This window comes from Passer montanus, unplaced genomic scaffold, assembly GCF_014805655.1.
Source record: "Passer montanus isolate IOZ18808 unplaced genomic scaffold, ASM1480565v1 scaffold18, whole genome shotgun sequence".
Classification (NCBI taxonomy): Eukaryota; Metazoa; Chordata; class Aves; order Passeriformes; family Passeridae; genus Passer; species Passer montanus.
The window spans coordinates 1,737,658-1,760,865 of record NW_024365381.1 but is presented as its reverse complement, the minus strand read 5'-3'; the positions used below and the strand labels follow the sequence as shown (position 1 = coordinate 1,760,865).

The 23,208-nt window shown below is 37.4% G+C and overlaps 1 protein-coding gene across 1 annotated transcript in view; it reads left to right on the top strand.

Annotated features, from left to right (window-relative positions):
* The first annotated feature begins 5,120 nt into the window (after nt 1-5,120).
* The window catches only part of SCFD1 (sec1 family domain containing 1), a 45,528-nt gene continuing 27,440 nt past the window's right edge, over nt 5,121-23,208 (top strand). The window contains exons 1-13 of the mRNA XM_039705342.1: nt 5,121-5,190; nt 5,900-5,988; nt 6,977-7,067; nt 7,811-7,933; nt 8,980-9,067; nt 12,731-12,820; nt 13,929-13,984; nt 14,963-15,048; nt 16,773-16,872; nt 19,990-20,129; nt 21,184-21,274; nt 21,626-21,699; nt 22,246-22,327. Of these exons, the coding sequence (XP_039561276.1) occupies nt 5,134-5,190; nt 5,900-5,988; nt 6,977-7,067; nt 7,811-7,933; nt 8,980-9,067; nt 12,731-12,820; nt 13,929-13,984; nt 14,963-15,048; nt 16,773-16,872; nt 19,990-20,129; nt 21,184-21,274; nt 21,626-21,699; nt 22,246-22,327 (1,167 nt within the window). The 5' untranslated portion in view covers nt 5,121-5,133. The remainder of the gene's footprint in view (nt 5,191-5,899; nt 5,989-6,976; nt 7,068-7,810; nt 7,934-8,979; nt 9,068-12,730; nt 12,821-13,928; nt 13,985-14,962; nt 15,049-16,772; nt 16,873-19,989; nt 20,130-21,183; nt 21,275-21,625; nt 21,700-22,245; nt 22,328-23,208) is intronic.

Here is a 23,208-nt window from a genome sequence, read left to right as displayed (position 1 = left end):
CTCTGGCCCCGCGGCGCGGGCTGCGGGCTCCGCCGCGCCTCCGCCGGGGACTCGCGCCCTCTCACCCGGCTTGGGTCTCCCGGCAACGGGGTGGCGGCCCCTCTACCGCCTTCTCCTCGCCTCTGCGGCGGCGGGCCCGGGGCGGCGGGGCTCCGGAGCCTCGGGCCGCAGTTCTCGCAGAGGGACCCCGGCCCCGCTTGGGCCCCAGGCCCCGCGGACGTGGCCGTAGGTGCCGCCGAGGTGTGGAAGGCGCCCCCGGGGCGGGACTTGGCCGGGCCCGGGCCCTGAGCGGTGCCTTCTCCCGGCCGTGGGAGCGCACACTCCGTTTCGGGTTCTTTCTGCCCGTGGGAAAGATCGCGTTTACCGGTGCAAAAATAAAGTTGCTGTTGTCATGTTCACGTTAAGACAACACAGGGGCATCCAAGTTTGTACTGACCCTCAAGAAGTTGGGAATACGATAATAACAACTGAACTAATTGTGCATGAGGATTTCTGTGAGTAAAGGCTTTGTTAGTTCAGTCCCTTCTGAGACATTGTTGAGAGTCCTTAATTGATTCTTCTCTGCCTTGATGCTGCTTCATAAAGACTTATACACACTCCTAAAGCACAGGGAATGTCAGCTCCATAGTCCTCTGCTTTCATTGCTTGCCAAAGTTGTAATCAGTAGTTAAGCTATAATCGTGACACTTTCTTCTTGACAGCTGCAGTATCTTTGGTGGTATAGAGGATTCTGGATGCATTTAATTACCATGAAATGTTTCAAGTCGTCTGCCTAAAAATCTCAGTCATAGTCTCTGTGGACCTTAAATATTTTACTAGTATGCTTAATTTTTTGGTACCAATCTCCTTTTTTGTTATCTCATTCCTCTGCCCTCTACCGTTGATAGTGCTGTGTGATGTTCTTCTGAAGTCCTTTGCTTACCTTCTCTTTGCTATCTTTCTAATAAAGCCTATTTTCTTTGAGCTCGTATTCTGTACAGCTTTGTTCTTTTCTGTTTCACTGTGTTCATAGGGTGGTTTGGGTTGAAAGGGACCTTGAAGATCATCTCATTCTAACTCCCTGCCTGCTATGGCCAGGAACACCTTTCACTAGATTGCTTAAAGCTCCACCCAGCCTGGCCTTGAACACTTCCAGGTATCCACAGCCTCTCTGTACAACCAGTTGCCAATCCTCACAACCCTCATAGGGAAGAATTTTTACTTTATATCTCATCTAAACCTACTGCCTCTATTTAAGGCCATTCCCCCTTGTCCTGTCACTACATGCTGTTGTGAAAAGTCCCTCTTTAGGATTCTTGTAACTTCATTTAGGTACTGGAAGGCACTATACGTTCTCTCTGGAGCCTTCTGTTCTCCAGGCTGAACAAACCCAACTCTCTCAGCCTTTCCTGACAGGAGAGGTACTCCAGCCCTCTGATCATCTTGGTGTTCCTCCTCTGGACTTAATCCAACAGGTTCAAGTTCTTCTTATGTTGGGCCCAGATGTGGGCACTCCACACACCCTCCACCTGTGTGTACTCCAGGTGGGATCTCACCAGAGGAAAACAGAGGGACAGAGTCCCCTCTCATCCTGCTGCCCACGCTGCTTTGGATGCAGCCCAGAGTGCAGTTGGCTTTCTAGGCTGCAAGTGCAATCCCCTCTCATCCTGCTGGCCACGCTGCTTTGGATGCAGCCCAGAGTGCAGTTGGCTTTCTAGGCTGCAAGTGCACATTGCCAGGTCATGTCAAGCTTCTCATGCACCAACACGCCCAAGTCCTCCTCGAGGTTGCTCTAAATCCGTTCTCTGCCCAGCCTGTATTTGTGCTTGGGATTGGCCCAACCTAGCTGCAGGAGCTTGCACTTGGCCTTGCTGAACTTCCTGAGGCCCACAGGCCCACCTCTCAAGCCTGTCAAGGTGCCTCTGGATGGCCTCCTTTCTCTCCTTATTGAGGAGGAGTTTCTTCATGGAAAGATTTAAACATTGGAATGAACTGCCCATGGAGGTGGTAGAGCCACCATCCCTGGAGGTGTTCAGCTGGACGTGGCACTTGGTGCTGTGGTCTGGTTGACAACGTGGTGATCAGTAAAAGTTGGACTCACTGATCCTGGAGGTCTTTTCCAGCCTGAATGATTCTGTGATTTTGTGACCATACCTGGCTTGCTTTCATTGGCAGACTTGCTGCAGGTGCACTCCGCCCCACTGTCCATTTCACCAATTGTTGCTTGATTATTTCAGTCAGCTTTTACAACTGAATCCATGTTGTCTTCTGTTAAGGAGGTCTCTTCCAAGGAGCTAGATTCAACAACTAAAATGTACTCAGAAAAAGGTTTCTTATCGTTTAGTTATGGTCTTACTATGCATGTGCACCATCTGTTGTGACCTTTATCCTGGTTCATAAGTAGGATTGGTTTCATAACAAAAGCATATCATTGTGCAAGCACAGTAAAAACCTGATCCTTGCCCCAGAGAATATTCAACATTAATGTAAATGAAATGACAATATGAATACAGAAAAGGAACTCGGACACTTGCTGAATGTTGACATGATTGTCACAGCATGTTACTAGTCTGATTATTCTTTCTTAGCTGCCAACTTATGCCAAGTTTTTCTTTAGATGATAAACTCTGCAATGCAGTTGCTTCAACTTCAGTAGTACCAAAGCACATAACCATACAGCTTTATATAAAACTCCTCATATGGCTAAAGATGTTACCAGCAGTGAGGGGTCAAAGAATCCAAGAGCAGCCTGGAATAAATTTTCAGAGCTGCTTCATGGTGTTTAAAAAAAAAAAGATAAAAAAAGTATGAAGCAAGTGGAAGGCTGGAGTCCATCAAGACTCAGCACTCAGTGCTAGCTTGGATTTTCCCACATTTGTGTTTCACTTCTAGTAATGTCGTTTGTATGGGCAGTACACAGGAGGAAGCAGGTCATCAGAAACACTGCCTGGCCATGGAGAGATGGTATTAGGAAAGCCAAAGTTCTACTGAGGTTGAGCTGTGCAGCATGTATCTTGAGAAAGAAATGCTTCTGCTGCAAAATTAGTAGCAAAAATGTAAATAAGAAAAAAGGTTGGATCTTTGCTAAATGAAGCTGGTCATTTTATGATGATAGACACAGATAGGGTTGAGGTAACAGTGCTGCCTTTGCCTCATTCTGCACCTACAAATGCTTCCAGGCCTTAGTGTCACTTTGGAGTCAATAATTGAGTGAATCCTATTGGAAAATACTTCTGATCACATGAGGGAAAATGCATGCATGAATTTCTGTATGGTAAATCATGCCTGATCAGCCTAATTTCCTTCAGTGATAAAATGACTGGGTTTGTAGGCAACAGGACAGGAGTGTTTAATTTACCTTGACTTCAGCAAAACTTTTGACAGCATGGTGTTATATCCAAGGTAGGACGTCATGGACTAGATGGATGAGCAACTAACTGAAAAAACTGGTTGTATAGTCAGGCTCAGTGGGTTTGTAATTAATCAGACATCATTACCTAGAGGCTGGTAACAACTAGAGCACTGCATGAGTGTATTCTCTGACCTCTCCTGTTGGTCTGTCAATCACCTGGAGGGCGTGTCAGAGTGTACTCTAATTAAGTGTGCAGGTGACAGCAAATTGGGGGAGTCTCTTCTGCTTGAGGGTAGAGCTGCCATTTGGAGGCACCTAGATGGGCAAGTAATGGGCTAGCAGAGCTCTTACCAAATTTAATGATGACAAATTCCTCCACTTCTAAAGGAAGAACCCCTTGCAGGTACAGGCAGCAGTGTGGGGGGTTGCCAGACTGGAGAGCAGCTCTGTCAAAAAGACCTGCAGGGGTTCCCAGTAGACCATCAGCTGGAGGGAGTCAGCAGAGACTACCAAGGTGGTCAGAGGCTCTGGTGAGGCTGTAGCACTAAGGCTTGTTCTGCCTGCAGTTTTCTCCAGGTGGCTTCTGGAAGGAGCCTACAGCAGCTCCCCAGTACCTGTGGGCAGCACTGAGAAGATGGAAGCAGGCCCCTTTGTAGTGGCATATGGCAGTAGGGTGAAGCACAACAGGCATAAATTGCATAACATAAACAAGCTGTTCAAACTGGATGTGAGGAACAGCTCTTTCTCCACAAGGACAGTCCGTACCGCAGGTTGCACAGTGTGGTTGTGGCATCTCCATCCGTGGAGAACTGACTAGATAAAGCACTGAGCAGCCTGGCCTAGCCTCAGAGCTGAGCCTCCTTAGGCAGGAGGTTGGATTGGAGATCTTCCAAGGTCCTCTCCAGCCTGAGATGTCTTGTAATACTGTAGATCCCAGGAATTGCACTGTGCATTCAGCCAGAGTCAGAAGTTAAGTGTTTCTACTGCTCTCCATTTATGAGCTAAGTGGTATCTATCACTCTAATTTCTGCAAGTTTTTCCTCTTTGCAAAACTCTGTGATGATTTTGTTAGGAGTTTTAAGAGTATCAGCACTATAGCACAAATAGTTTTTTGCTGCTAGTCAAAGATAGGAGAGCAGTGCATACTGTGTGGTTTAATCAGATCAATGAGGAAGGATTCATTACATAATAGATTTATAAATTAGAGGTAGGTAAAACAATCTGCTTTGGTTTGTGGAATGGAAAGTTAAATTAAAGTTCATTCATCTTTCAGAGAGTTTTCCTGCTACAAACTAAGGGTATTTTTTATCCCTTAAACCAGCAGTTTCTTCATATGAGTTCTCAAAATCTTTCAAACTGTGCATTGATTTTAGTCAGGCATAAAGGTATTTTTTGTTTGGCGTGTACGATGTTGTTTCTGTGGGGTAGGAAAACCAGATTGGGTAATAAAGCAAACCAGTTCCCACTGGACAGAATGTACCTTCAGGAAGATACTGGAATTATTTTTAAGGCAAAACTTATTAGAATATAGCCTGTATATAAGGAGAATTAATGTTTTAGAACTTGCTTATTTGCCTTTTGCTGTGTCCTCTGGAGTCCATAAATTCTAGCAGGTGTGAGCCATTTGTCAGTCAAAGCTGCATAAAAATAATGAAAATGTGGCTTGTATTTATATTTTGTGATGGTTTTCCTTTCAAATGAAACATGTAATAAAATCCTGCTAAAGTCTTTAAGTCAATGTTGTTGAAGTGTAAAGAGAGTAAAGAATTCTTTGGCCTTATTTTCCAGTGGCTTTGAAACGTATGCTGAACTTCAATGTTCCTCCAGTTAAAAACAGTGCAGGAGAACCAGTATGGAAGGTAAGAACTTTTGGAACTGGAACATGAGAATTTTATGGTGTTCAGAAAAGTTCAGATTTGCAGATTTTAACTAAATCAAGTTCATCTTTCTTATGTTATTAACTTGTACAAAATTTTTTTTCCTGTATTGTAAATACACAGAATTGAGTATCAGAACTGCTGAAAAAATACTGGAGTCAGAAAGAAGCCCGTACAAATGGAAGAGTTATTGATAGCTTGAAGAATCTGAGCTCAGGATAGCTTTATTACCTTTAAAATGTAACTTGTAGGTCATGAGGAGGTTTTGTTACTACAAAGCATATATTCTGTCTCTTCATCCACTGTCATTTTTCACTAATTCCTATTTTCTCTTCTGATTTTCCTCTTGTTTTCTCCCAACTGCAGTCAGGAAAGCTCTGCACGTACAATAACAAACTTCGAACAGCACTCTTGTTTGACAAGACATTTTTCAGGAGATGGAAAAGATGTGGTTCTCCCCCCCCCTTAATCACTGAGTTTCCCCTTGTTTTTTCTTTTATATTTTATTTATTTGTAAGCACAAAGGGAAGTCCATAACAAATTAATGATTTATTATAAATTGGTAGATGTTTAGATGTTGAAGCACTTTTGGAGTTAGGGTGGTAGTTCCTTAAACCTGAATTCGTATCTACTGTATTCTACAGTATCCACTTTTTACAGCACTTTATAAGATGATGTGTATCTGTTTCAGGTTCTCATTTATGACAGATTTGGCCAAGATATCATCTCACCTTTGCTGTCAGTGAAAGAGCTGAGGGATATGGGGATCACTTTGCATCTGTAAGTACTTTTTGAAAATTGGGAATTATTTTCTAAAAAGAACATTATTTAATATTTCCCAAAATAATTAACAAATTAACAAATCAGTGAAAAAACATTGAATAAATAACTGCTAGAATAAAGATTATAAACTGACTTGTTCCTAAATCAGATGCCATTATGCAGAATCAGGGAGTAGAGAGATTGTTCCAAACACTGTTCACTAGGATTTCTTGCTCAAAACAAGAGGCCCTTGTTAAAAAATAAAAATTATTCAGTAGATATTATTCTGGTATTTGTCTCTACAAATCCTTTCGCAATCATATATGTTAGAATTATATTGGCACAATTGTTTCATGGGACTGAGCATGTTATTTGCTTATCTTTTTACACATAGATTTTACTTGTCTGCTGTCAAACATGTGAAATCTTTAGATATTATTTTAAGAGGTTTCTCATGTTTTTTTCACCAGATTACATCTACCTAGTTCGTTGTCATTCCTTAACTGTGGTAATAGTCATGAAGAAACTTTGAACATATGTGTGGTTTTTTCCAAGTTTATTAACTTTTGCTAAGTACAGGCTAGAAATGGAAAGTTTAACACGTACACATCAGCAGAAACATGAGAAAAACATGTAAGCACCTTGTCTTCAAGCAGGAAAGGCAAGTTTAATAGAATTAAATACAGTGATTTATTACCATATCAACACTTCACATATGAACTTCATGGATGCAGTATTTTAGCTTCCTCTGAATGAATAATCTATTTTTGAACATTTGTAAAGACTTTTCTCAACTTTGAATAAACTTTGAACACATCTATTAATATATTCAGCCAAAAAATACACGAATGTGATTTCTTTTCTTGTTAAAACTCCAGCTAAATATAGAAGGAAATTGTAGGAAAATTCATTTGTCTGTACAAATAAATAATTTCTTGTAACTTTTTAAAATTTATACATATCAGAGAAAAAAACATATTGGAGATGTCTTTTTTCTTCCTGTCAGGCTTTTGCATTCAGATCGGGATGCTATTCCAGATGTTCCAGCTATTTACTTTGTAATGCCAACAGAAGAAAATATTGACAGAATGTGCCAGGTAACTTGCATTTGTAATGTTTTAAAAGAGCCCACACAACAAGGTGTGTGAAGTAATCCTGCATTCACCAGAATGTGACTGTAACTACTAGCACACATATTTGTCAGAAAAATATTATTCTGCAAAACATCAATTTCCCAGCAAGCAGAGGGGTAAATATATCTGGTATGTTTCAGAGAGAGTTTGGGGAGTGAAAAGACAAGAGGCAGTGGGTACAAATATTCCATTTAACATTAGAAAAAGTTGTTTTAATGAGGGTGGCCAAACACTGGAAGAGATTGCCTGGAGAGTTTGTGGAGTCTCCATCCTTGGAGAGGTTCAAAAACTGACTGGGCACTGTCCTGAGCCACCTGCACCATTTGATACTGTTTTGGGAGGACTGGATTAGGCTAACCTCAATTTTTCACATTTCTAGTAAGGAGATGAACGGAAGGTTGACATCTTTGCCAAAGTAAGGAGAAGAGCAAAGGGTATTTTTCATCAGCAGTAAGGTGTGGAATAGTAATTGCTGCCTTCTAGCTTAAATGTCATTTCCTGTTTTTTTGCAGTTCTGTGGTAGTTTTTTTATATCTGGATATGTATCAAAACACTGTGCAGAGCTGTATGAATAGGCAGCTAAGCACTTCCGATGGTTTAGTTTGATTGTGGATAACTGTAACATTACATAGTAAAAGCATAATTTCTTCTTTTAATTACTCAGGAATCTATTAGTACTTATTCAGGAAAATTTTCTTTTCTTTTAGGATCTTCGAAACCAGCTTTATGAGTCTTACTATTTAAATTTCATTTCTGCCATTTCAAGAAGTAAACTGGAAGATATTGCAAATGCTGCTATAGGTGCTAATGCAGTAACTCAAGTGGCTAAGGTAAGAAAGTCCTGCAGTCCCTTATATCAGCACCATTAAAGTTGTCACTTCATTCTTATTTTCAGGCATCCTGGGGAAAAAACAGAACCTGCAGTCATCCCAGTAATAGAGCTTAGTACCATACTTCAGCTGTCAAAAGGCAAAGTGTTACAAGACTTTTGGGCTAAATGATAAGAGGGGAAATGCAGTGGTTTCAGAGGATTCCCGATCACATCAGCTGAATGAGTGCTTTCAGTGCATTTATGTTTCTGTGTTATCTCCAAAATGCACAAGAAGAGCAGTAGGAGAGCAATTCTCATTTGAAATAATATTTCGTATGTACACGCTTTTACTGAGTACTCTCCTGTACCATGTGTTAGGGATTTACTTTAATTTTTGTTGAATGGCTGTACCAAAACCTGTAAATTACTAAGTAACACACTTCAATGCATTCACTTTTTCTCACTCCAGTTAGTACTGGCTTGAGAGAAAGAACCCATTGTGAAATAAAGTGAACACTGCTAGTATTGTTTAAGCCCTAGGTCATCAGCAGCTGGAATTGGTATAGCACTGTAAACTATCTTAAATCTGTTTTTCAGTTTTGGTGTCTCATTAATAGTTTATGCTATAGAGGAGTTTAATTTTTTTCCTGAATGCACAGGTGTGTTACAGAAAAGTGAAAATTAATGAGCTGTCATGTCTTACTGTTAAGATATTGCTCTCTTTCCTCTCTCCTGCCTGAAAGCTGAGTGCTGATTATGTTGTAGTCCTTCATATGCATAAAAAGTGAACCTATAGTATTGAAATATCTTCCACATGTGTTTTTTCAGTGATACTTGGCTGCTGAAACTTTGTGCACAGAAACAGTTGAAATTGGACAGTTCTGGCACTTTCCAGTGCTCTAATATTTTGAGTTAATTATTCAACCCTTGAACAGGCTTTTAAATTCTAAATTTTATCTTGCTTTTTTTTTTTAATAGCTACTTCTGTAAAATGTAGCAGTAAATCACATACAGGTTTTTTATGCTCACTCTGGATTTTTCTGACCATTATTCCTTGTTTTCTAGGTGTTTGATCAATATCTTAATTTTATTACTTTAGAAGATGATATGTTTGTATTGTGTAACCAAAACAAAGAACTTGTTTCATACCGTGGTAAGTAGAATTTATATAAAAATTATACAGGAATGTCTGAAGTTGAAATTTACTTTTGAAGTTGTAGCTAATAACCAGCAATTAACTTATTTTGCTTTGATCTGCTCAGAATTCAGGGTAATCTGTTAGATATGTAAAATCATGAAAGAAGCAGTTCTTAGATATTCATTTCAGCATCTTTTATTATATGGTGATTGTGATACTGAAAAATAAATACATATTTTTAAATAACAAAGTGAAACTGTGGTATAGACATTTATGGATAATAACACTTTTTATGCAACAAATAATATTGGAAAAATTACATATTGTTTTCTCAGGTAGACAGTCACTGTGGGTAGGAAAGGGCATTCTAGACAATAAGCAATAGTGATTGCTTCTGCAAGCATGTGAGCCAAGCATGTCAGCTTCTTCAAAAAGTTTCAGAGTTGCAAGTGAAGTCAGCCTCCTGGAACTCTTTTTTTTTTTCTTGAGACTTCTGTTCAACTTGGTTTGGAACCTAGCAGGAAAAGCAAGTGGAAGCCTTAGGTCAGTTACCTTGGTGCTATTGCAGCTCAAGTCAATGTACATACTAGTTGTCATAATTGTCCACGTGATTTTCCTTCCTCCGTTGTTCTGATTTTATGTACACCTCTGACCCGTTCAGTGTGCTGAATGTACAGAGAGCTACCACCCCACCACTCCTGCCCCTTACTCTGGCTGCTTCTGCTGTAGTTTTACTCTTCCTCTCTTTTTACATCAGAACCAGTAATTTCAGAGCTGCAGGGTGTGTTTAATTGACTCATTCCTTAGAAAATACCAACTCATTTGTGTGATGTACAAACACAATGAAAGGGAAAAAGCAGAAGTCAATATAGTCCCATTTTTGCAGCAGCTCCTCATTGCTTTAGTGTAGTTACAAAGTCACACAGCTAATTCCTGGTGGCAGAATACTCCTTAGTGACCAGATAGAGATGAGAAGTCTCTGTATGTCTAATACTTAGCAGTGAGATTTCTTGCCCAATATCTTAAGTCAGTACCTTTCTTTAAGCCTGGATCCCTAATAACTGAGATGTGTGTCACACACTGGGTGTCTCACACTGGGGATTGATTCCATTGGCAGAATGAAGGGCCTTTTTGTTTGAAAAGCAGATTTAATTTTCTTCACTAAAAGCGGATGTTAAAGAGTTTTAATACTAATTGTTTTGTGATGTGTTCCTGTGTATATAGATACTTAATTGACCATCATAAGATTCCTTATGCTAACAAGGAATTTGAATTAAAATTACTGAAAATGTTTCACACCCATCAGTTTCTCTCTGGCTTGTTTTCCTGTCTTGGGCTGCTGAAATTTGCCAACATGTTTAAACCAGTGTAGAAGTGGGCTGTTTCCAAAAGCTCATGGAACTGAAATCTGACCTCCCACGGAGAGTGATGAGTTTCCATTAGAGCTCAGTAGCTGATCTGTCTCCTTGTGTGAGTTCTAGATCTGACATGGACAGGCAGTAGGAGTGCAGAGGTGAGGAAGAAGTGGGCTTTTTTGCCTGTGGAGAGTAACCCTAGCAGGAGACTGCCAGCTTCATAATCTACCAAAGTCAGTGTAAATCTGAGGGTGCTTAAAGACGTCTGCTATTCTTGCAGCAGCACTGCTGTGTATGACCACAAAGGTATCTGAATGGGTGAACTAAGACCAAATATCACAAAAAAGGTCAATTTTCAGTTTTCTGATTCCTTGGCTGTGTGACTGCTTTTACAGAGAGGTAATGTCAGGACAAATAGGCAATATAAAATCCTTCAATTATGTGAAAGACTTACCTACACAGAAAGGAAACAATACATTATCTCTGTTTAGTAATGGACAAGAAGTGATGAGTTTAAATGCAACAAGGACATTTCTGATCAGATATTAGGAGCACTTTCTAACTTTAAAAATAGTGAAATATGAGATTACTTGTAAATATTATGCTATTTTTATGACTGGGAAGCTCTTTGAATTGGTTTAGATACAGAAATTACATGGGTTTAACTAATCTTTGAAAAGGAGGACTAAGTAGTTAATCCCTCAGGCTCCCTCTGAGGGACAAGTGTACAAGGAAGAGTAAATGAGTAGTATTGGTATAAAATTGATATTTGAGACATCCTCTTTCATGCTATTTGAATGCTTCTTTACCATTCTTTACAATTTGGTTGAATTTTGTAGTACAACAGGAAAATGTAGGAGACCTATGCTTACTTTTCTGTAATAGATGCATTCCCCATAAGCTTGTTAGAGTGGAGAGAGAGAAACTTATAGAAAACATGGTAGAACATTTTACCAAAAAATTCTTAATGAAGTTTCTCAAAGGTTGATCTAAGGAGCAGGAAAATTAAGTATCTGTGTTGGTTGCTATGGTACAAGAAAAGGAATGTGCCCTTAAAATGTGCATGGTAGACAAAATTGGAAGGCACTGACAGTATGCAGATTACTGGAACATTAGAAATGAGTACTTTAAACATTTTAACAGGATGGGAAATAACTTTTAAAATCAGAAAAGGCAAGAGAGTAAAAATGAGGTTTTTTCCCCCCTGCAAACTAGGAGACCATTAGTTGGAGATAACTACAGAATGATAGCCCCAGTGAATTTCTTCTTTATCTTTATAGGAAAATACAGATATTGGGAATGGTCTGCCTTTCTTGTGCTGATATTTCAGAAATTTGAAACTTCTATTGCTGCTGTCAGCCTAGTCAAAACTTTAGCTTACTAAGTGTAATTGCTGAAATATAATCCATGTCGCTAAAGTTCTTACAGGAGAAAAGCTGGGGGAAAAAAAGCACCATTAGTTAGAGAATGGTTATGGCTGTCCATAGATAAATTTAGGATGGGAGGCTTATTAATATTTAGAGCTGTGAAATTCATTTTTTAAGGAAAGACGATAAGACAGGTAATTATGTGAGAAATTAAAGGTAAAGTAAAACAAAGAAGGATAGGGTTTATGGCATGAATCCTGAGGTAGCACTTGACTTGTGATCTGTGATAAGATTTGGTTTGATGTTTCCCGTTGGCTATTATATTCTTGTCAGGGTTAGTTACTTAACAGAAATGTTGCTGCATGTCTTCTGTTCTGACCTAAATGTGGGAAGGAAATATCTCTTAACTGTAAAGTAAAATGTTTTATAACTTGGGAATTACCCCTAGTTTAGAGACTGATGGTAAATGTATGAGAAAGAAAAGGAATCTCCATACAAGGGGTGGGATTTAGAAATTTTAAATATAGATAACTGCATTCTATAATTAATTATTTTATATAGGTAATTCTTGAGGATTTTAGTCCTGAAAAATGTTAACCAAGTGGATGGCCATTTCTCTTGTATATGTTTCTTAGTAGGTTTTTGTTTATGCAGTACTAACAATCCAAAAGATACCTGTGCAATGAGAGGGATTTTGAAATTATTGTATATTGAATTATTGAAAATATTGTATAGACCTTATACAGTAAGCAATAATTAAGTTCTGCCTTTTTTTTTCTGAGAAAAAAAAGGGGGTGGAAACTAACAGTTATGGTGAGAGGAGCATTTCAGGATGTAATCTCTTCTGCAACAAAAGCTGTTGACTACTAACAGCCATCAGATAAGATGAGGATTGCTCTCTCACTATTAAAATGGCATAAACTTATTTAACCCTATTCTTTTTTCCACACTTTTAGCCATTAACCGACCAGACATAACAGACACAGAAATGGAAACTATAATGGACACTATTGTTGATAGTCTCTTCTGTTTTTTTGTTACACTGGGTAAGTTTCCAAATTCTAGCATATTTTCCATATTCAGTGAGATAACTAGAAGTCTATTGATTTCATATAGAAAATCAAAAGCAGAATTAGATCTTTAACCAAAATCTCAATACTTCATAGGGTGAGATAATTACCTTGCTCAAGTTATTGCTTTATATCACTGCGAAGTACAATAAAGGTTGGTTTTCATGGGAGTTGTCTTAGTCTTCAGTAGCAGTGGGAGGAGAATACTGAAATGCAAAGGTTTGGATGCACTGTTCTAACAAAACCACAGAAATAGAAGAAAAAAATTCCTCACACATACCCTGCAAAAATCTAAGTAAAATAACTTTCTAAAGGAATAGGAAGATATATTAAGTTTACTTATTTTATTGTGAGTTTCCTTCATACTTAGCTGATACATTTTTCATAGTGATGACATTTAACTTAAGTTGTAACTGAAACTGGTCCATCTGAGATAGCTTTCCTACCAGGGGAGCTGGGGATTGCCATGGGGCAGGCTGTTCAAGAGAGATTCCCTTGGACATATTCAATTCTTTCAAGTGTTAGTGTGATACAAATTAATGTCTTTTTGTCAGTCACTTAAAATCTGTGGTTTTGGAATTTTCATATTTGTATAGATAAGTGAGAAACAGTAACTAAATATTTTGAAACTGGAAAGCCAATGGAAAATGTGCTTTTGAAAATAGCATTACCATAGATAGATAGTCCTGGACAAAACAGTAAGCTGTGTAACAGATATATTGTGGTGGATAATACTTACAGTAATACAATAACTACTGTTGTGTTCAAGGGACTTCTAAGCTTTTGAAAATAACTTCTAATGAGTCTGTATGAGATAGTTTGTCCCCTCCAACAGTGGATGAGCTTTCTTTCTAATACATACTCTATTTCTCATAAATTGTCATATGGGGTATTCACTTCTGTAAAACTTTATTTAATATTTTTATATAGTATTTTTCATTTCATAGACAAAGACTGCAAGAGAAAAGTTTAATGTAAGTTTGTATTTAATCTCAGAATGTGAATTAAAGTTTTTTATTAAAAGTAATGTAATAAAGAATCTGAAAATGACAATGCACGTAGAAGTCAATGTATCTTTTATTAGGCGCTATACCTATAATCAGATGTTCAAGAGGAACTGCAGCTGAAATGGTGGCAGTGGTAAGAACTGTTTTTCTAAACATCTATCATTGCTTTACAACTTTCCAAACATCACTTTCACTTTTCTCAGTACTAGACAGAGATGTAGTGTCATTGTATCCGAATTTTCCTTACGAAGGAAATAAAACTGGAAAAGAGATACATCCACTTTCCTTTCGGATTTCAGTTCCACAGAACTTCTGTAAAAACTGTAGTGTTAGGGAATCAGATAATGAAAATATAAATAATTATTCCTAATCTAGAGTTTATCAAGATTTTCTAATAGGCATTATAATTAAGCTGCATCTACACAGTTTAAAAAGTGTCTGTCAGGCCTGTGTTCCTCTGTGTATCAGTAAGAAATTTTTATCTAGCTTACAGGGAAACCCTGCAAGTACAAGACATTTTTAGTATAGCAAATTAAACTGACAAATTTAACTTGATCATCAAATAGGGATGAAATGACCAAACTAAATCACAATTAACACAATTAATCTCTACAGAACTGTCTTCATTAGGAGTCACTGTGGTTCATTTCTTCCATCTCCTTCACATCTTCTTTGTCAGTGAAATGGTAATACTGATTTAAACCTAAGCATGCAGTGTGCATGCACTCATATTGAGGATAATCTCACTTTTATGAAACAGTTGTGTGGCATTGTCTGCCAGCCAAATTTGCTGCTTCTGCTGTGGTTCCCTCTTGATGCTTCCTACTGGTATTTTCTACTTGCATGTTTAGGGAATGGGTGCTAATTGTCTGGGACGAGATAAGTGGACATAAAGGAAACATCTTCAGTGTAGTCCTGGACATAGATATAAATGCTAGAGGGGCAAAATAGATGTGAGATTTCTTTATTTCCCATGTACACTGGGCCTAGTCTTCCTGCATTTAAGACTTTCTAAGCTACAAAAAAAACCCAGCACAATCAGTCTTTTAATGTTGATTGTGTAAAGAGGTTAGGAAACAATTGGTTTGTTAAAAGTGGTTTTCTTTTTCAGAAACTGGATAAGAAGCTCAGAGAGAATCTAAGAGATGCCAGAAACAGTCTTTTTACAGGTGATACACTTGGAGCTGGCCAATTCAGGTATTGTGTTAGTCATTTTATTTTTCATCTTTCAGTTGTCTGGGTAAGTCACCACTGTATTGAAAACTGTATTTACAAGAATTGGGTTCAAATTCTATATTAAAAGAGTTTACATACTTTCAAGGGAGTTTTTCAATCCCACAGTATAACCCATTTAAAAACCTCTATAACTATTAAGAGTATGGTCCTAGGACAGTAAGTCAGAAATTATGAACCAGTTAATTTTGTTCAGCCTCTAAACCCAGCAAGAGCCAAACTTCTGCAAATACGCTCTGTTTACAAGGCTATGAAATGCAGCTGGATGTCTGAGCGTAGCTCTGAAGTCCTTAAAAAGAAAGACATACCCATTTTCTTGCTTGTGAACACTGCTACCAGTTTAGTTATATCAAAAGCAAGTGTTTCCCAGCTGATCCCTGTCTTGATCAGAGGACACTGCTTGAGGACTGCCACCTGGATAATTAAGGTCTGTTAAGTCATGACCATTTGAATCCTTTGTGGATCCTTATGAGCATCTGGTAAGGGTTCTCGGTAGCATCCCTGTACACTGTTGCCCCCAGTTAGCTGAATACTCCATAGGCTGCCTTAGGAAGGTGTGTTATGAGAGCTTGTACTGTACATGGATAGGAGGACATGTATTGGCAAGACCATTGCTGAAGGAAACTTAAATCTGCTAACTGGGTATAAAACAGTCATCATACTTTTATCTAAAATTAAAATCAGAGCTGGGATAAAGGCACAAAAACATCAACGTTGGCTAAAGGATTGAGCTTGAAAGGAGAGAGAATAGTTGTGAAATACCAATTTCTTAATTTTCATGGGAACTGGATTGTAAGCACTGCTTTTCCTTCAGAGGCGTGACTTGTTTTCCTGATAGTGTAGCATCATTGCACTCAAAATTAAAATGCAAGGTAAAGGAAACATAGGAAACTTTAACCAGTTGAATGGCTTCAGATGTTTAGTTTAGTTTTTCAGAATCAGGTGAGTAAGGCTCTTGAGATTATATATTTAAATGAATATAATTACTGCAAGGAAATCCAGAGCATGGAATTTAAATGCCTTTTCTCTGTTCAAATGCACTTCAACTGTGTGTTTGTGGGATAATGTGCTTAAGAGCCATGATTGTTATAATGTTCTGTCAGCTCACAGTCTTCCTATCTTCACTATAAATTTTTCACATAACCGTAGCCCAAAGTAGTTAGGCCTGAGAGCATTTTTTACCACAAAATTGGATATTGATGGAATTATCACAGTGCATCTCAGAAGTTCATAATTTATTTTTGTATGTTCATATTTATTTATATACAAGCAAAGAGAAAAATGAAATTAGAAACCCTTGGAAGTGAGATTTTATATTTGAGGATCATAATGGGGGTTAAAGTCAGATATTACCCACTGAAACAGTTTTTTGGAACTCAAATGTGTATCCACACAAAGATGTATTAGTTAATATCGAAAAAGTTAATTGATGTTCAGTGTTTCGACTTCTGCTCAATATTTATATATTGGTCATTTCACTTAGTGTAAAATTATCTTTTATCATTACTGCAATTTGATTCATGGAGTTTATCATAGTGATCATTTTCAGGAAGGCTGAAGGAGCTCAGCAGCTGGCAGTTTTGCTTTTATTTTGAAATAGATAGATAAAGTAGCTGATATCACTCAGGATGTTACTGAGGTGCTTTAACCATGTTTAAAGAAGTACTAACACAGTGTCATCTTTTCAGCTTCCAAAGGCCCTTATTAGTCCTTGTTGACAGAAACATAGATTTAGCAACTCCTCTACATCATACTTGGACATACCAAGCTTTAGTGCATGATGTTCTGGTAAGGATAAATCTGATTTTGTTACCAAAACTATTTTTTCACTCAGTTTGTTGTTAAAACTTATTATCAGATTCTCTCTTAATCCAAAATCTGTTTTGTCTGTTTTATTTGGAAATTGTTTTAATAAAGAACAACTTTGAAGATTTTCTCTAGAAGGTTTATTTAGCAATAATTTCTAAAATATTTAAGAAGTTGAAATCTTGGTATCATCAGAAGATTGCTAATTCAGCAATCCTGGCTTTTTCTTCAGTAGCTCATGATCTTTGTGTTATGTAATATCCAGACTCCATTAAGTGCAATTCAGTTTTGAAAAAATAAATGCTTTTTATGTGTTTTTAAACCAGTTTGGTTTTAGTTTGAACTTCTAAAAATACTTTTTCCTGTTTTTCTCCACAAGGTGGTGTAGGTGTTCAGTGCAGAGTGGTATACAGTCCTACTGTAAGGAATCTATAACAGATTTTTTTAAATTTTTTTTAATTTAGGTAACCTTAAACTGTCTTTATTTCCTCAAATTTATTTTATAAGACCAGTAGTTGAAATGTACATGAATGATAGCTCATTCTGTTTACCTCAGATTTGTGCATTTTATGTATAGGTGTGGAGTAAATAATTTTTTTTAAAAAGTAAGAGTAATTAGTATCTGGAAGCTTTTTATGTGCTGAGAGTTATTTGTGAAAATAATTTCAATATCTATCTTTGAGAATTATTTTGGATTTATTATTGGGACTGATAGAGACATACATTAAATACACACATGCACATGTGTTGATATGCAAAGTTGATGGTGAACTGTATAGTCATCCATGGTGTCCAGAAACTTGTGTTGCTACAACGAAAAATTTCAGCACTAATGTAATGGTTTAGGGCACATGTAAATTTTATTTTATGTAATGAATTCATTATCACAAGTCCTATCCTCTTAAACTTAAGGGTGCTTTCTGCAAATAACAATTTTTGGCTTAGTTTCTTTAGGAAAGGCATGTCTGAAAAAAACACAGTTTGCACCGAGTTTTCCCCAGTGTTGAGCTGGCTAGAGACTTGCAGGTAGCAGTAGTGAATTTCTACAGGTTTCTTTTTAAAGTAGTGTTGAGTAGCCTCAAGCATGAGTTGGGATAGAACTTCAGTTCATCAAGGTGCAGAGTGATCAAAGATGTACTGGAAGCTGAGGACAACTAGTGCTACACATCTGGTGGGTGTTGGAATAACACTTGGAGACTTAGTCAAAGATACTGGATCTCTACTGCAACAGGCTTCTGTAGTTTCTCTGGACCAACCTGTAAAATGTTGCATTTTAAAAGTGCACAGATTAGGAATTTTTTCGTGAAATTGTAACCAAGTGGTCTGTGGTTCCATAACAGGGACAAAAGTTTAATTTCAAAACTAATCAAGTTATTCACCCTAAAGGCAAGCTTACCAAACTCGTCACATACTGAGCATGATATTTCATGAAATAACTGCAGTAGTCTTTTAAGAGGCCATAAATTGTAACCATTAAATTGTTACCAAGATGTTGATTATGTAAACTATACTTTGAAACAAACTGGGTTTTGTTTAAGGTCTTAGTTACAATAATCCAGGAATGCTGTGCAGTGTTGAACTACCCAGGCACAAAGTTGAGTGCTGCATCCATTGAGATTATAACCATGCTGTTTCTACTCAGAAATCCCTTCATGTAAGCATGTTTATATTTATGAATAAAAAACCTTTCATCAATGGATACAGAAAAATGGGAGGCATGGTTAGAAATCCTTACAAGGACAAAATGGGGAGTTGAAAGGAAGAACACTCATCAATAAGAATTATTTTAGGAAAACTTGTAAATGCCAAAACTAACTTGAAAACGCAGGTCACTGGTGAGTTAAAATGATCCAAAACAGATCTCCATTAAAAATTACAGCTAAATATGCAGTCAAATTATTTTTTTTTCTCTTCAAGGTTTTATCAAATATGTATACTTGAACTGTACTATTTTTTTACTAAAACATTAAACACCTTGTAAGATGAGGTTTGCGTTCATCAACTGCATATGCTTCCTTTGGGTAGCTACTTGGTTCTGTTTCTATTCTGGCATGGATCATTTGTAGTATTTAAGTCCCTGCCAAGGGATAACTAGAAATGTTTTAAAATTTTATTTGACTGTTTCACTCACAGTGATCCATTTCTGTATACTTTAATGAAAATAATAAAGTGATGTTTTATTTCTGGGAAAAAATATCTATTCTAAAAGGTTCATAACAGTTTCTGTGTAGTTGAAGATTTCACTCTATCATTATTTGTCAAGCAAAGAGCACCTTTGAAGTTTTAAATGTCCTTGAAAAGAGCTAGGACAAAGTCAGCAAGTGGAATACTTGTTGAACTCTGTTGAAAACCAGAGAGAATAGGTAAGCTGCAGAAAATACAGGGCAGTCTTTCCCAGTGGGGGAAAGAACTAGAAGGAGGGAGCAGTTGGCAACATGAGCATCATTGTGTCCTCTAGCAAAGCAACGTAGTTTCTATGTTCATGCATCTGTGGAAGAAGAAAAACTATATGGAAAAATAGCAGATTTGTTGCAAAGTTTTGCTTTATCATGCATTCACTATTTCAGTAGTGTTCAAAAAGTTAGGAAAGAGCTGTGAAGGTGTGGCTGAGAAGTCATCATAGTGAATAATCCTGTTGCTGATGTCATCAGCTTCTTGGCAGCTTTCATACGTATGTTGTAGTTATGTAAGAGAACAGACTGAGAAACACTTTTTGTCTGCAGCATAGAAACTTTTCTACTTCAAAGTTTTGGGGAGTTACTACAGTACAGTCCTTGCTAAATAACTCCTTTTCTTGCAGAAAGCAGTGTTCAAAGTTCAGTGTCAGAAGAGTGCTTGCATATAGTTAATCAAATGTCTTTGCATAACATTCATTGCCTTAGTATTGAACTGATCACAGTTCAGTAACTGTGAGTAATTGTGGAGTCCTTACATTGCTGTTATTATCTAGTTAACTGTTTTCTGCCTTCTTATGAAGTTCTAATAAATAGCTGTGTTAATATTTTTTAGAACATATTCTCTAAATTATTTTTTGAGTATAAAATACTGAATAAACAATTAAACTGTCAAATATTTACATAAGATTCTTCTTTATTTTAGGATTTCCATTTGAATAGAGTTAACTTGGAAGAGTCAGCAGGAACAGAAAGTACTCCAGCAGGTGCTAGACCTAAGAAAAAAAATAAGAAGTCCTACGATTTAACTGCATCTGATAAATTCTGGCAAAAGCATAAGGGCAGGTAAGCATTAAAGGTATACAGTTTATATTAATGTAGTCAATATAAATTCTAAGTATTCTTCATATATGGCAGTTCTGTTTTAAGTTTATTTGAAAATATTTTCTAGCTTGGGGGGCCTTTATTTTTAAGGTCTATTTGGTCTGGCTGAGATGAAGTTCATTTCCCCACAGCAGCCCTCACAGTCCTGTGCTTTGCATTGGTAGCTGGAAGGGTGCTGATAACACACCAGTGTTTGGCTGCTGCTGGGCAGTGCTCCCACAGCATCAACGCTGTCTTCCCAGCATTCCCCCTCACCAGCAGGCTGAGGATGGGCAAGATCTTGGGAGGGGACATAGCCAGGACGGCTCACCCAAACTGACCAAAGAGATACTCCATACCTTTCCATACCACACTGTACCATTCCATTCCACTGTTCAGCAATAAAAGCTAAGAGAAAGGAGAAGAAGTGTGCAGTGTTCAATGGTATTTTTTTAAAATGTTTTTCTTCTGGAGCAACTGTTCTGCCTACTGTGGCCCTGCTTCCTGGGAAATGGCCAGGCATCATCTGTTGGTGGGAAGTAGTGACTAAAGCCTGTCATTTTCCTTTGCTTTCACGCATAAGCTTCTGGTTTTTCAACCACCCGTATCTTGACCCATGACTTTGGGGGTTTTTCCACCTTGCTTTCTCCCCTGTCTCACCGAGGAAAGAAGTGATGGAGGCACTTGGTGAGCACCTGGCATGCAACCAGGGTCAAGCCACCACATAAGGAATGATCATTGCCAGTATTCATTGTCCATGTTAATTGTATGTTAGCTTTTTGTCACAGAGCTCAGAATTGTTCTTATCAAAATTACATAAGATTATTAAGAGCAGTGAATATGTCTTAGAAAGTTTACTTAAACCCACAGTAAGAAAATTTAAAGTAAACCTACATTACATAAAGATGTCATTATTTTCAGTGATTTGATTCTGCTGCATGATTTGTGTATTGTTATTTCCAAAAAAATTTTATTGTCTGGTTCTAGTATTTCAGTTTGTTGATTTAACTGAGCTTAATGCAGACTATTGCATTAGTCCTTTTCCAGAGGTGGCCGAGTCTGTTCAGCAAGAACTGGAATCTTACAGAGCCCAAGAAGATGAAGTCAAAAGACTTAAAAGTATCATGGTAAATTTTATCACCTGTATGTGTTTTATGTAAAGCATAATAGGGCTTGTAGAGATGCCTAGTCCATCCTTGTCATTCCATGGACAAAAATTTTCATTGCATGCTGAATTTTAGGCATTATATGATTTTAAAAGTAGGTGTAGAAGTACCATATTTCATGAGAAGTTTCAATTTCTTGTTCATTGGTGTTGCAATTATATAATTTCCATACTAACTGAAAAACACAATCCAGGCATTAATACCATTATGAGAAAATAGATTCTAAATGTACTGACTTTATCTGCGTGTGTGATATTTGTATTTATTATGATTATTTTTGTTCCTCTTTTCAAACCCTTCCTCAAAACCCAGGGCATTGAAGGGGAGGATGAAGGAGCAATAAGTATGCTTTCAGATAATACAGCTAAGCTAACTTCAGCTGTCAGGTAAGTAGTCAATAGTGCATTATTGTTGTTTAATTATCTGTGAACCATTTCTGATTTCTTTTGTTATTGTACTTTTAGTATTCTTTGAAATAAATATCTTTAAATGCAGGCTGTTCAGCTCTATAATATAGTTTAAATGCTTTATAATTCTGATAAAGTTAAATGCAGTGTCCTAAACCAGTGCTTGCATATGTAACTTCCACAATGTGTTTGTCTCGGGAGTCTTTCCTCATCAAAGACAAGTAATCTAAGTGCACCATAGATTTGCTTGCACTGTTCCATCAAAATCCACAACCTCTGCATTCTTTCATTAAAAAAAATTAGTGCAATCCCCTTCTTCAGGTATGGTTATGAGAATCATTACATCTATATTGTCATTTTTAGTTCCAACCCTATTCCGTGATTTTAGATTTTAATAGCCTTTTAAGGTCCTTTCCAACCCAGACTGTTCTATAATTCTGTAAATGTTTTAATGCCTACTGTATACAGTGCACAATTCAACTAACAGTGAAAATCAGCAGGTTAGTTTGTATTTAATCTCTTCAGCTCTCTTCCAGAACTTCTGGAAAAGAAGAGGCTCATTGATCTTCATACAAATGTTGCAACAGCTGTTTTGGAGCACATAAAGGTACAATTGCTTGGGTTTTCTGTCAGTAATACTCTTCAACCTAAAAAATATATTTGAGGTAGTGAAGATAAGAAAGTGAGCCTTCTCAATGATGCTGCTTTTTCAGAATTCACTGTGTAGCATTACTTAGTGTATGAGAGAGAATGAATTGAAGGGTGAGAGAAAATGAATTTTGAATGCCTCTGTATGGAAAGTAAAGAACACCAGTTCTTTTCTTATCAGAATTTATTAGTATATTCTCATTTTTTAATTGTGGCCACAAGTGTTGTTGTGGGTTGAAGTCTTTAAAAAATAAGTTCATGATGGACATGTTTTGTTTATTTTAGAGACGTATCATGGCAATTCATGACTTCAGTCTAAGCAATCTACTGTTCTGTATGTGTTTGTCAGAAGGGCACTGTTGACGGCTCACCAACAAAACTCATACCTAGAGATGTGTCAATAATGATGCAAGTTACTGAAGTGGTCTTTCCAGCAGGGTCTGTGTTAGATGTTTTGTGCATAATTTAAGAAGTTCGCAACGGGGTTTGTCTTTCCTGTTTTAAGTCTGCTGCTTTTGTCGGAGATCTTGCAGAGGGATTGGTGTCAAGTGAAGGCCCTGGTTACTGGTAGGATAACATGGAAAATGGATTTGTTTTCACAGCATGAAAACAGAAATTGTAGATGAGGCTTTCAGAAACACTGAAATTATTTTTCGTTTTGGAAGGTGTTTCAAATACCAAGTCTCACTGAAAATCAGTAATTAGAGTGTTTTACCCCAAGCTACTTAAAATTCTTGGAAGGCAATGTGTTTTGAAAGTATCTTTAACATTTGTAAAGAATGTAAGATCTGTCTTCAGTTATTGCTACTGATTTTTTTTTTAAGTACTCAATATGAGCAA